We start from the raw sequence: 16,419 nt of genomic DNA on the forward strand, positions 1-16,419 counted from the left end.
TATATCAATCACCAAAACATTATATTGAAATATGGCATGAGAGACCATTTTTGCTACACCCCTCCCCCTTTTATAGGCTCATGGAGGTAGGGTTACATCCGGGGGAGAACAGTTGGTCTTCCCTGTCGCCGAGCGCTGTGGGGCATGGCGCAAGTCATGGTCATCGTCCTTACGAATCCTTCCGCCCACGCCCGGAGCACGTCCTTGTCCTATGGCGCCAGTCAACGGTGTGGTGATAGCTGTAGAAGTGCGCAGAACCCCACGTCGAATGAGGTGAGGCATCCAGGGCGCGGAAGGCGCCGGCCTGGCTTCAGTCGAGGCTCGTACTATGTTCAGGGGTCGTTGCCCATGCCCTCCGAGGGTCCTGCAAGGGGAAAAGGTACAAGGAGTAGGCAGCACAGTGGTGGGAGGCGTCAGGCAAGTCCGCACAGGGCTCTGCAGACCCGTCCTGCACTGGGAACAGCGGCGCAGTTGCGGGCGCAGGTTGATGAGACGTCGGTCATGTCCGCTGTGCGGCATGATGGCCGACGCCAGCTGACGCCTCCTGACACAGCCTAATTCCCGCTCCGTGCTGTGGAGTAGTTGGTGAGTAAATGCGCCCGTCCCGTCGGGTGGTTGGGCCGCCGCCCCGGTCCGCCGAGGGCGGTCTCGAACGAGGCGGAGATTGCTCCTGCGCCGAGGCCCCGTAAAGGGCTCGGCCGAGGGTGCCTCGAGCAAGGCGGAGCCGTCCTTGCATCGAAGGGCCCCGTCGGGTGACCCTCGAGCGAGGCGGAGATTGCCTTTGCTTCGAGGGTCCTCGGCAGGGCGCCCTCGAGCGAGGCGGAGATTTCTTCCACGGCCAGCGAGGCTTTAGGGGGGTCGTATCGTGGTGCTGGGCCGTGGGCCGAGTGTGACTTGGGTTTTCCGTGCCTGAAGTGGCTTCGGGCGTCCGAGTTTGGGAAAGGTCCAGCCTGGGTGCCGAATCCTGTTTTGCGCGTGTTGAGGGTGTTTTAGCCCAGGGTTAGGGTGTCCCATAATTATGGTACCCGACTGGCCGGCGTAGGGATCAACCTTAGTGGGCTCGAACTATATTAGATCAAACATTCAATCGAAACTATACTATCAAAATATTATCCCAGTCAATATAGATTGACTACTTTACCCCTGATACAAAAAATTAATCCCGAAATGACAATTACCCCTCTTATTATTTTTTGCGCGGGCCCCACAAGAAAAGGAGGTACCTGGTGCATACTAGCCCACCATCTAGTATGCACCAGGTGCATAGTAGGTACCTCTCTTTTGGGTACCTCTAGGTACCTCCTCACTTATCAGCTGTCCGATCGAGCGACGTGAGCCATCCATTTTACCCCCAACCATTGGAAATTGATTGATTATATTTATGACAAAACTAGAGTGAACTAGAATTTGAAATAAAGAAACAAAGAGTATAAGATCTTAGTCGATAGTGGAGGGATAGCGACAATAAGAGTTTTCTCATTTCTGCTAACATTGTCTACTTTTGGATTCAAGTGACCCAAGTTTATATACACGGCTACACCGACACGGCAGGCCTTATTAGGCTTTTACAAATCATGGTTCACCAATCACCACGCCGAATCGTTCATGCGCTTCACGGTCGATGCCTTCAATTGCTCACTAAGGATCCATACTAAACAAGTCATCGTCGTCGCCGCCGATGCTCCCAAGCGAGCCGACCACGAACCCGGCGAGTCCGTTCGGAGACGGCGGGAAGCTGGCATTGCCTCCGCCGCCGCCCGCCATGCCACCGAGCCCGCCGCGGTCCAGCGCCGCCGACCCCGCCGTCGCCGTCGACGTCACCCCGGCCGAGCCCACGACCGCGCTGATCAGCTCGTCAACCTGCATGAAGGAGCCGGCCGACGAGCTGAACATGTCATCGCTGGTGCACCACGACGTGGATAGCTGGTCACCGGCGGTGCTCCTGCCGCCCATCGCCAAGTACTGGGAAGAAGAGTAGGCGCCGGTGGCTGCGGCGGAGCTGTCGCTGGCGCCGCTGTGGCCGAAGCTGATGAGGTTATTGGCACGGTCGTCCGGCGCCGCGCCGGCGGCGTGGACGACGAGCGGGATCGTGGAGGGGTCCCTGCAGGTGTGCTCGCCGTAGTAGGTGACGACGTGCTTGGACGGGTCCGCCTCGCTGCGCTGGACCTGCCGCTTGGCGTTGCATCCTTGGCTTGAGCTGTGTGTGCACCTGTAGTAACTCCTGCACACGCGCGCGCGCGCATGCATTAGCATCTTGTGATCTGCACCTTATTACGGCGAAACTCGAGCATCTATAGTATAGATCATATGAAATTAACTGCTCTAATCAACAATTAGACGCACCTTGGATAGGGTGAATTCTGGATCTCCTTCTGCCCATATTTCCGCCATACGTGGCCGTCTTCCAGCGTAGTGGTGATCTTCTTGTCAGAGGGGCGCTGTGATCTGGTGAAGCTAGCATATGCATCAGCATCGTGAGTAGATCGATCGAAGTAGAAGAGGCAAATCAGAAGCAGCACGCTCACCTTCTGCTGAGGCTGCGTTTCTTATCCTTCGTGTTCCTGCTCGAGTAGCTCACCGACTGCTGCGGCCTGCTCGCGCCGCCGGACCCGGACCCGGTGGCCGGGCTCCGGCCTCCTCCCGTCGCCGCGCCGCCGACGTCCAGCGCCGACATCGCGCTCGACAGCCTGCTGAGCACGGCGTCGACCACCCGCTGCGCCCACGGCGCGCGCTGGTCGTCCAGCTCCAGCAGGAAGGTCCTGAGCGACGCCGCGCCGTCCCGCGCCTCGACCAGGTCGTTCGCCGCCGCGGCCGCCCTCTCCGCCGGCACGTCCCCGCCCGACGACGCCATCCACCCTAGCTAGGCCGTCGTCGCGCCCATGTCGCTCTCCGCTAAGCTTCTACCTATACACACGCAGCACGTACACTCCTCTGCCAGTAACAAACTTGTGGTTGTGGTGCTCGCGAATTGTGCGATTGTTCTTAGTAGTTTACCCCCCGATGGTTATCCCGGAGGGGAAAAGGTGGTTTGAAAAGGTTGGAAAGAGCGCGGGGAGGAAGGTACACGGAAGGAGCTAAAGCATGGGAGTGGAGCCCGGGGCGGTGGACTCTGGACTGGCCGTCGTCGCCGATGGATGCCCAGAGGAGGAAAACCGGTCTACCAAACGTCGCCGGTCACGGCACACATAGGGAGTCGTCATCGCGGTGACACAGGCACCGTGAGGTCACGCGCGCGGATGGCCTTTGGCCTGGTGGTCACCGGGTCAGGGTCAGGCGGCAATGCCTGGGCAATTTCTCCGGTGACCGTCCATTGCGGGGAACACGTCGACCGGGAGACTGACTAGTCGCCGGCGTGCCGGATGGTTACACAGTTGGAGTCATGGATAATGGGAACACGGAGACCACCAGCTTCATTTTAACCTAGAGCCACTAGCTGGTGCTGACGTGTATTTTTTTTGATGGGCTGACGTGTATTTCCTACTAGCCTCTACTAAAGTATCAGGATCGTGTAAGTACTACAAAAAGTAATAGGAATATATAGGATCGTGTATGTACTAGCGAAGATACGGGCTGCTCATGCATGCTCAGTAAATTTTAAGGAGCAACGTATCTGATCTGTGAACCCCACTCTGCATAGTACGGGCTACTACTATAGTTTTACTACTCTGTATAGTACTATAGTATTTCCTTGTTTCGTTCGTTCAAAAAAATGTACTTCCTTGTTTCAAAATACAAGGGCATGTTCGTCGTATCTGATTTGTGAACCCCACTCTCAAACCAATTTTAGCCGTAGCTACAACATTTCGGTATCGTTTGGTTCGATTAGCCATGATGCTCAACAAAGTTTTTGCCAATTTCTTACGGGAGTGACTACTTGATAATCGAGTAAAAAAACATACACAGCTAGAAAAATGGGCATTAGTACCGGGCCGGAACCCCCGGTTAGTACCGGTCAGGCGCCTGGTACCGCTTAGTCGGTACTAAATGCACCAAAACACCTGGTACTAAACGGACCTTTTAGCACCGGTCGGTACTAAATAGCTTTGTATCTACCATGTTCGTGGCTTTTTTTATCTTTTCTTTTCTCATTGTCTTTCCTTTTTCTTTCCACAGCGCCGGTCATCATAAATTTCAAAATAACACAATCACAATTTTACAAGAGGCACAACAATCACAAGATTTCATTTCACAAGAACAAGAATTCATTCGACAAGACACAAGGATATCAAGACGTACTACACAACAATCACAAGATTTCGTTTCACAAGAATACACAAGAATCATAATATCTGAATTTTACAATAATTACAAGAGTTCACCGGCCGTATTTCTTGGTGGCTCTGCTGCCGGAGGGTCGTGCTCGCGTGTTCCTCTGGGAGGCCGCGCCCTCAGCCTGCTCCGTCGCTGTAGTGGCCGGGCCCCCGCTCCGACGCCGGGAGGCCTTGCTCCGCCGCTGGGTGGCCCGTTGGCCAGCCTCCTAGTGCGCCGGCGGCGCCCGCAGCTCGGTCGACGGGACTCTGCACCGGCGGAACCTATGGCGGCCTGCCCCCGCCGCCAGCCTCCCAGCGGACTAGCGGCGCCAGCAGCCAGGCCGGCGAGCCCCTGCGCCAGAGGCGCCCGCGGAGGCCCCACGCGCCGACGTCATGGCCGTTGGTCGGCCGGCCGGGGGCGCCGCGCCCTCGCTTCCGACGCGTGGCCGGCTAGGGGGCGCCACACCTGCACCTCGGCGCCTCCGACGCGCAGCTGTCCGGGGGGCGCCGCGCACGTGCCTACGCCGCCCGATCGCCCAGGAGAGAAGGGAGGAAGGGAGTGTCAGACCCGGGACAATAGGACTGTCCACAGGCACATAATATTCTAGAGTAGGGAGTAGTACATGGTTATGCCCTACCTCTTTTTTGTATCTACCCGAATAGGAGTAGAACTAGTCGACGGTCTCGAGAACTAGCCGAACCTCTCGGACTATAATCCTAACATAACTCGACTAGGACTTCCATGTAACCCTGCTTCCCCCGATCATATAAGGGCGGACAGGGACCCCTCCAAAACATCAAACAAGACCAGAGGGAATACAAACCACCACACAGGACGTAGGGTATTACGCTCTGGCGGCCTGAACCTGTCCAAATCTTTGTGTTCCTTTCACCATCGCGTTCTGATCTCGGCGAGTCCCTACTCATAACCACTCTCCTCGGGATACCCCTCGGAGAACCCGACGGTAAAACACCGACAGCTGGCGCCCACCGTGGGGTCTCTCGCCAAAGATCATCAGAAGAATTCGATGGCTTCTCTCGATGACAATCCTATGCTCAAAAAGGGGGCTTCCCTTCGCGTCGGTTCTTGGATCTTCATCGCCGACAGATCAGGCGGCTTTGAAAGCTGCTCAATTGATCAAGATCCCCAAGAAGTTCCGGAAGCTACAAAACAACGTGAATTCGTCGACTTCGTCGACCAACTTGAAGAAGTCGGATTCTCGGACGAAACCCAAATTCTACCCGAATTCGATGTAATCAAAGCCAAAACACTCTCTGAATTGGGAAAAGATTTGAAAAAACTGCTAGAAGATTCCAAGCAAGAAACTTCCACGAACAGAAAGACCACACCTTCCAATTACACCTGCATCTCTGAACCAAGTCTTCGGAAGAAAAGGCCAAAGACCAGCTTCAAGAAAACCACTCGCAAAAAGAAGCATTCGAAAAACACTTTTTCAAACATCGATGATATCGATTACAAGATCGAGCACTGCCTCCAGAAAGCGGAAGACATACTCAGCATCAACACTACTCTTGAAGAATCCTCCACTCAATGGACTCTCAACTCTGTAGAACTAGAACAAGATCAAGCTTTCATCAAATATCTCGAACAATTGGATGAACCAATTCCCAAAGACGAATTAGCTGATTGGTCACATGACATCGACTTGTTCATGGAAGGATTAAACAGTCCCGACAAGCTTGAAGCTCTCTGGAAGCAGTCCAAAGCAAAGAAGCTGTGGGATGACTCGCACAGGTCACTGGATCAACACTTAGCTCAAAATCACCCCGCAGAAGACTCTATTTCAATCGACGACTACATGAATCGTTGGTGGAACGCCATCCAAACTCAAAATTCCCCTACTCTGCATGAAGATTACCGCACCCCGCGGCTATTCTAAAGTGCGGGACAATTTGGAAAAGTACAACAAATTCATAAATGAACTATCAGTTCGAATTGAAGGTGGATGGCCCCCAGCGGATCACATCACACATGACGAAGACCTTCTTCGACATACTCTCGGATCCTCTCCAGATTCGGACCAAGTCCTTAAAGGAAACCGACTCACACTACAACCCGATTCGGACAAGAAGACCGAATCCGACAAGAAGCCGACTTCCTCAATCAATACAAAAGGAGATCGGCAGTCCGCAAACCAAAGAGAGAGGCAGCAATTCTCAGAAGACGAAGAACTGCCGTTCCAGCAAGGCTTTCCCCTCAAGGAAAACAGCGTCAATTCAAAAATTTGCATCCACAATTGCGAAATTTTCATGGCTTTCCTTTCGGATGCTACAAACTGAGAAAATAATTCAACAACACTGGAAGACTTGGACTACGACGAATTCCTCTCTGGACCGGAGACAACTGAAACAGCAGCAGCCACATGCGAAAATCCCCCTCCAGGAATCACAGTCACAGTCCATCTAGACAACAACCCGAAGATGATTCTCAAGACAGAACATCAACAACAACTCATCAACTCGTTCAACCACTCGAACAATGACTTGCACAACGTTATCAACGTTGGCCACAACACAAGAACAGTCATCATTAACAAAAGAGAAGATCATGAGGAAGTCGAAGCCTACAGTCCGACATCAAATTACCGGATACCTGATATCTACGGGTACAATTCACGAAAACAACGTCGCGACAAGGCTGCACCTCCTTCTCAACCAAAGCAATCGACGATTGATTCTGCTTCCTGCACCCAAAAGGAAAGCATTTGACATTCCAATGCAGCACTCTTTGCAAAGCATTCGGAGCACCTCCAACTTCTGCTAACAAAGACAACAAAGAGAAAGCCAACACGAACAATACACCCTTCCAACAAGGAATTCAGCATGCCAGTTACTCAAAAGAGTCATCTATTGGGCTTACCCCCGGTCTTACACCCAATAAAGGCTAGGATGGGTTCACCCGAGCTCTGACTCGAGTCATCTATTGGGCTTACCTCCGGTCTTACACCCAATAAATGTTAGGATGTGTTCGCCCGAGCTCTAACTCAACCCCAAAGTTACCCGCACTGGCAATCGAGTCATCTATTGGGCTTACCCCCGGTCTTACACCCAATAAAGGCTAGGATGGGTTCGTCCGAGCTCTGACTCAGTTCTCCACTCGTACTGACAGAAAGAAAAGACCAAAAGAAGAGTCATCTATTGGGCTTACCCCCGAACTTACACCCAATAAAGACTAGGATGGATTCGCCCGAGCTCTGACTCGAGTCATCTATTGGGCTTACCCCCGGTCTTACACCCAATAAAGGCTAGGATGGGTTCGCCCGAGCTCTGACTCAATCACCAAACTACTCGAGTTGGTAGAAGAAAAATATTTAAATCATTGAACGGTCTTACACCCAATAAAGGCCAAGATAGAAATCGAGTGCTGCTAAATTGAAGGAAAGAGAAGATCTCATCGCCGGAGACATGAGCTCCCCCCTCCCAAGGGGTTACTTCTTCAGGAGTCTTTACTCCATCAGTTACCTCGAATATCAACCTTTCTTTGTTCACTCAGAGTCAAAGGCACGGCGAATCGAGTTACTGGGGCTAAGGGACACATGCCTTGCGGCCATAGAGACAAGCTCTCTACCTTGAGGAGTAAAACCTACGAGACATGAGCTCCCCCTCCCAAGGGGTGGTAACTCCTTCGACTACCTCGAATACCAACCTTTCTTTGTTCACTCAAAGTCAAAGGCACGGCGAATAGTGTAGTCGGGGCCTTCGGCCCTAGAGACAAGTTCTCTACTTTCTCGTCCATGAGACGACCTAATCGACTACTGCAGTACTCAATTTCCGGATGGGACCAGCTCCCTATTTTTGTCGTCCATGAGAAGACTTATTCGACTACTGCAGTACTCGATTTTCGGATGGGACATGCTCCCTATTTTCGTCGTCCATGAGACGACAACTTATTCGACTACTGCGGTACTCGATTTTCGGATGGGACCAGCTCCCTATTTCTCTCGTCCATGAGAAGACTTATTCGACTACTGTGGTACTCGATTTCCGGATGGTACCAGCTCCCTATTTTTTCTCGTCCATGAGAAGACTTATTCGACTACTGCGGTACTCGATTCCCAGATGGGACCAGCTCCCTATTTTTCTCGGCCATGAGAAGACTTATTCGACTACCACGGTACTCGAACCCTGGATGGGACATGCTCCCTATCTTCGTCATCCATGAGACGACAACTTATTCGACTACTGCGGTACTCGATTTCCGGACGGGACCAGCTCCCTATTTTTCTTGTCCATGAGACGACAACCTAATCGACTACCATGGTACTCGATTTTCGGACGGGACATGCTCCATATTCCTACAAAGGAACTACTCATCCTTGAGACGACAAACAAATCAACTACTACGGTACTCGAAGACATAATTCAAGACGGCCAATGACAAGCTTCATAAAAAGGCAACCAGCCAATCGGTCATCAACCGAAAGGAAAAAGTACTATACATTACAATGACAAAAGTACTCCAGTAGACTCACATCTACACAAAAACCAAGAGGATATTACAACAACTGTTTAAGCCTCTGATGCTGGCTCCAAGCTACTGATAACCTTATCAGCGATGGGTTTCATCTCCGCAACATACTCAGAGAATTTCTCCTCCGAGCAGCCAACGGCAACCCCATCGCCAATAACGGACAAGTTCACGGAAGGGAGAAAGGACTTAACTAATCCTAAGGCATGAGCCAAGTAATCTCTAGAAGTGTCAGAGAAGAAGCTGTCGAGCCGCTGGGGGGCCTCATGAAGGCGATCCAGCAAACTCTTGCCACCAGCTTCCTCGTTCTCGACAATGTCGACGACTACTTTGGCAGCCGCCTCAAGATTAGTCAAATGCTGGGAGAGCTCCCTGATCTGCTTCATATCACTGACCGTCTATTTATCAGCATCAACCTTGATCTTGGTCAGCTTCTCCACAACATCTGTGTGATGATACATAATATTTGTCAGATCAGTCACATCATTACCCTTTCGCAACAATAAGCTCTTTAGCTCTGTCAAAGCAAGGAAAAAATGAGAACATAAGAAAACTACTCGAAAGACACAAAAGAAAGAAGAAAATACCTTTCTTCTCCTTGGCAGCAGTCTTGACTCTCTCCTCCAGCCTGGAGGCCTTATCCTTCAGAGCAGAATTATCCTGCTCCAAAGCTTCGATGTGGGCCTCCAGAAGCCTGACCTTCTCCGACTGTTCCCGAGAAGACTTCTCAAGAGCAGCCATCTTCTCAAGCTACAACGCTTGGTCAGCCGTCAACTGAAGATCCTCTCCAGTCCGCCGAAGGAACTCAGCCTGCTCCGTGACTTGTTTGGCCAGATTCTGCCAACAAAGCATGATCAAGACAAGGTACTCGACAAGGTACTCGACAACAACACACAAAGTACTCGAGTACAAAAAAGCCACTTACAACGAGAGCAGAATGACAGCCCAGAATCCCCTGGGCAACACCGACAGACTCCCCGACCGGTTTCTCCACCTCCTGCTGCGGCACACCTAGCGTGACCAATCCAACATTAGCAGCAGCAGAGGGACTCTTCGGCTGATCCTCGCCCTGCTTTCTGAAAGTACAAAGACATTAGCGAAAGACCGACGAAGATACCAGTCGATCGCAACCAAAGACACTCACCAGCGCTAGCAGCAGGAGACTTCTTATCCGCCTCCCCGACAACTAGATTCCCCGCATCACCAGCGGCAGAATCAGCCACCCGATCACCCTCCTTCGGCGAACTAGCCATGGCTCAGCCCATGTCATCCAAGAGGCAGGGAGATTCACGGGCGAAACAAAAAAGATTCTACAGCAGTACCCGCCACGTGAACCCACGAGCAAACAGTACACCGCACTGCCACCTTTTCAGAAGATCCGCTGCAGCACTGATGAGCTCAGAAAAATTGCAGAGGACACGGTATTATCTCCTGGACCCTTAACCCCAAATCATGGATTCGAACTCAAGGCTCGGGGGCTGCGGGATACGTGTCATAAATGGCAACTTTTTCAAAAGTTCCAAACTTCAGACAGAAGATCAAAGAACCCAGAGGACCGAGTTGATCCTCAGCCCAATTCATCAAATCAAACTAAGGCTCGGGGGCTACTCCATATGTAGCGCGAGTACATCGCGCGCCATATATATAGATTCGGGGCTTGAGCACCTCATAGCCTCGATGCAGCCGAAGAAGCACTCAAAAGACTACTATCGATGGACGCCACAGATGGACGACTTGCTCTAAAAGCACTCGAAGCGCTCGATTACGCAGGTGAAAGTACAGGTGCTCTCGAAGTACCCCGACGAACGTCCTCAGAAGCGCTCAATGCCTGCAGGACTCGACTACGAAGAGCTCGGGGGCATGTCAGACCCGGGACAATAGGACTATCCACAGGCACAGAATATTCTAGAGTAGGGAATAGTACATGGTTATGCCCTACCTCTTTTTTGTATCTACCCGAACTAAAAGGCTCCGGGGGGCACTGTAGCTTCAGCCCAGTACTAAATGAGCATCTTAACCGGACCAAAGTGCGTCCGATACTAACTGACATGGACGAATGAGCCGTTTTCTAGCAATGATAGTGCCTTCACTCACTTTTCAGAGCCAATAGAATGAGGGCCACGTAGCATTGACAGCTGCCAAAAATTGAGTGATGATGGGTAAAAATCACTCAGTTTGCTAACTGATCAGCCGGATTCTGGATTCAGGAATCGGTTGAAAATTTGGCTACAAATCACTCAAAAAATACCCCACTTCTATGCATAAACTAGACGCACCGTGCACAAAGGAGAAGGGTTTCTTGCAATTGATTACAAAAGACCATGGCCTCAACAGACTCAAATTTAAAATATACAAAATAAATAAATAATATTAAACATAACTTTGACTTGCCATTATTTGAGCGTAGCTCAACTAGCAATGTTCCTTATGGTGGAACCTACCCATCAAGATCTAGTCCTCGATTTGGCATGAGTGTTCATAGTTTTCGAGATTTATTTTATGAATTAGCGGATCTATTATTTTAGTGCTATACAATGTGCCACTCTATAGCTCATTTCAAGAATTAGCGGATCTATTATTTTAGTGCTATACAATGTGCCACTATAGCGAAGTGGTTGTGGTGACTCATGAATCTCAAGATATTCCGGATCAGTCTCTCAATGGTGACCATAGGGGTAGGGTATGTGATTGTATTGATAACAGCGAGTGTGCGTGTTTGTATGTAAACGTTCGTGTCTATATTATATTTTGCAAAAAAGGTAAGTGTATGTGGATGCACGCTTTTGTGTTTATATTATATTTCAAAAACTATATTTAATTTACAGAACATTACAAATTCATTCATTAAATTGAGCTGGCCAAAATAAATGACATCACAGTACATAGGCAACTTTAATATTAAGCTCAACTAAAACAAACAGCATAATCATACAAATAAAAAGCAGATCCCCCATGCCAAACAAAAGAGGAAACAGACCCATTGAAAAAAATAGATTACAAGAAAATATTAATATTACTAAAACACAAGATTGATTTGATGTACACAAGGTTGCACCCTGTAATTTTATCTTAACAATACAAGAAATTTATGCAGCATTACATAATACATTCCACCTCATACATACCTTGGACATATACAAAGCAATACAAATTCTTCTATTAATTTGACTAGAGCAAAAGAAAACCATAGATAAAATACAGTAAATTAGAAAGAGATTACATTACATCATAGACAGGCATTTTATACAATACAACAAGTTAAAAGAAGGGAACATGTACATATACAGAATATTAAAATGTCATGTGGAGTAGAGGCGAGAAGAAATGGCTTGACAGGGGCACTCAACAGTTTTTTTTTTTTTTTTTGCATGACTGGGGGCGATACAGAGGGCACACGATATAAAAGCTGAGTGGCAGCTCGGCCTCTCCATCATCTGACGTCCTCCACGCAAAAAGAGATGGAGAAAACTGGTGGGCACGAACGGGCCGGTCAAACAATCAAACAGAAAAAAAATCGAGTGACACACGAATTGGATTTTTACTCAAGTGACGGTTAGGAATTCCGATTTCTTATAGCTAGCAAAATTCGGACGACCAAAAACTTACTAAGCTGAATCTGGTGCATCTAACGAGTAGGCCGAATCTTGGCCCACTCAGCCCACGCTGAAATCTTGCCCCGCTGCAAAGCTCACACGACTCCGAGGAGCTTCAGACTGCATGAGCCCACGGAATACAATTTCAAAATCGCTTGCTCTGAGCAATGATTTTGTATCTGTCACAATTTTTAGACACGTGTATAGAGCAGTAAATATAATTAAAAATAACTAATTATACAGTCTAACTGATTAGCACGAAATGAATCTTTTAAGCCCAATTAATCCATGATTGGATATTATTTATCAAATAATAACGAAATATGCTACGGTACCGAAACCCAAACTTTTTTCGCGAACTAAACACAGCCTTAAGCTACCGAACGCTAGCGGTTCCCAGCACAGAGCCGGATTCTCGCCCGTGTCTTGTCTTCGAGCTCGCAGCAACACTCTGCGTCTTCGACAGAGTAGCAGGGCCGCTGGTCTCCAGCTGCGACGTTGCCTGAATGCAAGTGCCGCCACCGCCAAGATGCGGCGGAGACGCACCACCGATCCTCAAGTCCTGAATCTGTCTCACCGATCTTAATTGGGACGTGGTATCGCGATTGAAGGGAAGAAAAGAAAAGGTAATGCATCCAGTATTTCTGAATAAACTCAATGATAACAGAGATTGAAAATTCACAGTTACAGAAATTTCATTTGATTTTCAGATATCTTACAATACGCCGCTGCAAACAAGCAGGCGTCTGATTTTAACCACGAACCAAGTACTTACATCATTACACAAGCAATCACTAGTTCAGCGAGTTTGTAGAAGTTCGACGGCCACAGTAGCAGGCATCAGCTTCGATTCAGAAACTCCGTCCTCAAGCTCTTGTGTTTCAGAAAGCAACCTCCGATCTGCCTCCGCATCTTCTCTTGAAACCAGCCTCCCCGTGTCTCTGCAACTCCCCATCGGCCATCCTCTTCCTTCCTTGGCATCCATCGTGGTAGCCGGCCGGCGCGGCGGGGACATCCGTATAGCCGCCACCGTACGGCATGCCGTAGTACATGTACGGATCACACGCCCATGGCGCCGCACCGAAGAAAGGATCGTAGCATGCCGGGCCGAACGGGCTGCCGTAGTAGCCGTACTGCTCGGGATAGCCGGCCTGCGCACCGATTTCCGCTGACTCCGCCGCCGTCGTCCGCTTCATCACTGGCTCGCGCGCCGCCGGAGCTGCCGCGCTCTTCGACGTCGACGACGCGCTCCCGTCGCTGTGTCCTGAGTCCGAGCCGGCGGCGGCCGCCGTGGCGTGGCTGCTGCCCTCCTGCGAGGCGGCGGCACTATGCTTGCTGCCGGCCGAGCTCTTCCGGTTGTCCGTGCCGACTGATCCGCTGCCAGAGGCACTCGTGGCAAGCAGTTTGGCGATCGTGGCACGCAGCGTCAGGTTGGGGATCAGGTCGGCGGCGCGGGACTGCGCGCCGCCCACGCACCTAGACTTGGCGGCGATCTGGGCCCTGATGCACACGTCGCAGAAGCTGCCGAAGCAGCACCTGGAGGCCACCACCGCGTCCGTCATCACCTTGCTGCAGATTTTGCAGTGGAGCTCCGGCGGGACCCCGTCTTCGGGGATCGGGGCCACCGGCGACGGAGCAGGCAGATTGATTTTGGTCGACGGCGTCCGTCCCAGGTCGTATCTTGGATCGCCATTGGTGGGGCAGTGCTGGATAAAGTGCCCGGGGACAGTGGCGAAGCCAGCCTGACAAGTGACCTAGGGCGGAACAATACCAGTGAAACAGTGCAACGCGCCACGGAAGGCGCGCGTGCAGGCTCGCTGGCCGCCGGTGCCCGGCGCTCCAGGCCTCCGGCCGTTCCGGCGCAGCAGCCAGGGCCGCCGCAACCCACGGCGCCGGCCTCCGGCCGGCTCCGCCCTCCGTCCACCGGCCGCCGCCCCACGCCCCCCCCCCCCCCCGGCTGCCTCCACCTCCGTCCACCAGTCGAGGCAGGCAGCAGGTGGCCAGGAGCGCGGCCGGCGGGAGGCGCCGCCGCCGAGGGCCGCCCGAGGCAGCCTGCAGCGGTGCACGAGACGGCCGGACGGTCGGACGGGGCGATGGGGCGACGGCCGGATGGGGCGACGGCCGACGGGCGGCCGGGCGGCGGGCGCAAAGGCCAAATGACGAGGCGACGAGCTACGGCAGGCGCAGGCGGGCGGGGCTGGGGGTGTGGTCGCGTCGCGTGGCTAGCTTGGGCTGCTGGCCAAGCGGCCACCAAACCCCACGCAAACCCTAGGCTGCGCTGGGCTGAAGCCTGAAGCGTCCCGCAGCCCAATACTCGGCCCACGAGCCACCAAGTCTCGGCCCAGTACGCGGTTGCCTGTCTTCCTCTCAAATTTCAGCGTCGTCCTCGCTTCTGGCAAGCGCCGCCGCGATTTGCTCCCTTCCCGGCGGCATGGAGCGGCATGGAGAACTGAGGTCTGAGGATATCCTCTACTGCTCGGCCAAGGGGACCTAGGGCGGCCGCCCGGGCTCGCTCTAGTGGTGGCTCCGCCCCTGCCCGGGGATACGGCACCTGTGGCAGACGTACCCTGCCGGCGGCGGCGCCCTCGCCTCGAGTGCGCCATGGTGACCGTAGCGACGCCCTCCTTGAGACCGGTGCTGATCTCCCCACTTGAGCTGCGCGGCGTCGATGACGGCGCTGATGGCCCTTGTCTCCTCGTCCTCGGCGCTCGAAGTCGATGTCACGGCGGAACCCGAGGGTGCGCCATCGCGCGTCGTCACCTTGGGCGGCGGCGGGGACGGCGCGACGGTGATGGTCTCGGCGGGGGGGCCGGCGACCCGGCGCACGAGCACCGTTGAGTTGCGCGGGACGAGCGCGCTGCCGTCCGTGTACTCCTCGCCGGTCCGCGCGTCGTGCAGCGCGACGCTCTCCCTCTGCCCGCGGCCGCGCGTCCGGCCGTGGCCGTGGCGGGCGGTCCTCAGGATGAGGCTCTTCAGGTCGGCGACGGAGACGGATGGCGCCGGCACGGGCACGGAGAACGTCTCGACGCCGCTCTTGTAGCGGTAGTACACGGCCATCGTCTCGATCGACGGCACGACGCGGAGTGCGGCGGCGGGGAGAGCTTCGCACGCTCGCTACGAGCCGCTCGGCGACGTGAGGTTTGGGTGCGGGGGGTTGGTGCCTTCGTGGGATGGCGAGAGATGACGCGGGGTCGCGATATATCGCGGCGGACGGTACCGACTCGGATAGTCGGATTCAATTCTGTGGCACTTGACTCGGACTCGGATTCATCATCAATTATTACTCCCGGCTACCCAGTTCCTTTTCTCCCCTTTTTTTCTGTTTTCTTTTTCGCCTATTTCTGTTGCTTTGCGCTTTCCGCGGTGTGGTGATTGGGGTTGGTTGCTCCGTGCCTCCGTCCCGTGCTATTCGATACCCTCCGTTTCAAATTACTGTGTCCATCCAGTTTTGATAGATATATTTTCATATGCCACAATGACTAAGGACATCAAGTATGTTTATCAATCTAATAAATATCCAATTTTGATAGATATATTTTCATATGCCACAATGACCAAGGGCACCAAGTATGTTTATCAATCTAATAAATGCAACATAAATTTTTTATTTGTCCTCTAATATTTTAACTAGAAATTCCTTGTTACTGGTGTTTTTATTGTCACAGCCCATACCAAAGCAAATATAGCTATCATTTGTGAACATTTATTTTTTTGAAACATATCAATCAATATTGGATGGAGGGAGTATACGACATCCCAAGAATCTTGAAAAGTTAAAACAATCTCGAGTTTGACCAAGATTATAGAGAGAAATATAAAAATTTATAATATCAAATTGATGTACTATAAAAATATAACTAATAAATTAGTTTATATAACAAATATTATTATTTTATTATATAAATTTGGTCAAATATAAAAAATTTTGACTCTCCAAAATTATTAAAATATCTTATAATTTTTTTTGAACTATGCCAGGAGCACTGGCCCATCATGTAAGACTCGACAATGAGCACCCACGCCGACCGCACGCTCGAACGCAGATGAGGCTGTCCAGCTGTCTGGAACGCGCTTACTGAGCAACTCA

General features: G+C 51.8%; 2 protein-coding genes across 3 annotated transcripts; both read right to left on the reverse strand.

Annotated features, from left to right (window-relative positions):
• Window positions 1-1,456: 1,456 nt before the first annotated feature.
• Window positions 1,457-3,133, reverse strand: LOC120652453 (transcription factor WRKY19-like). 2 transcript variants are annotated; one of them, XM_039930276.1, is made up of 3 exons: window positions 2,526-3,133; window positions 2,344-2,454; window positions 1,457-2,221 (listed from the first exon to the last, which is right to left on the reverse strand). In XM_039930276.1, exons 1-3 carry the CDS (start codon window positions 2,849-2,851, stop codon window positions 1,639-1,641), a joined length of 1,020 nt encoding a protein of 339 aa, XP_039786210.1. In that variant the 5' UTR covers window positions 2,852-3,133; the 3' UTR covers window positions 1,457-1,638. The 2 variants fall into 2 exon arrangements, with proteins under 2 accessions (XP_039786210.1, XP_039786211.1); XM_039930277.1 differs by having other exon boundaries at window positions 2,344-2,445; window positions 2,526-3,131.
• A 9,949-nt stretch (window positions 3,134-13,082) lies between these two features.
• On the reverse strand, window positions 13,083-15,470 carry LOC120648146 (E3 ubiquitin ligase PARAQUAT TOLERANCE 3-like). The gene is made up of 2 exons (XM_039924894.1): window positions 14,878-15,470; window positions 13,083-14,060 (listed from the first exon to the last, which is right to left on the reverse strand). The coding sequence occupies exons 1-2, from the start codon at window positions 15,387-15,389 to the stop codon at window positions 13,214-13,216; spliced, it is 1,359 nt and encodes a 452-aa protein (XP_039780828.1). The 5' UTR covers window positions 15,390-15,470; the 3' UTR covers window positions 13,083-13,213.
• Between the last annotated feature and the right edge of the window lie 949 nt (window positions 15,471-16,419).

This window comes from Panicum virgatum, chromosome 9K, assembly GCF_016808335.1.
Source record: "Panicum virgatum strain AP13 chromosome 9K, P.virgatum_v5, whole genome shotgun sequence".
Taxonomy (NCBI): domain Eukaryota; kingdom Viridiplantae; phylum Streptophyta; class Magnoliopsida; order Poales; family Poaceae; genus Panicum; species Panicum virgatum.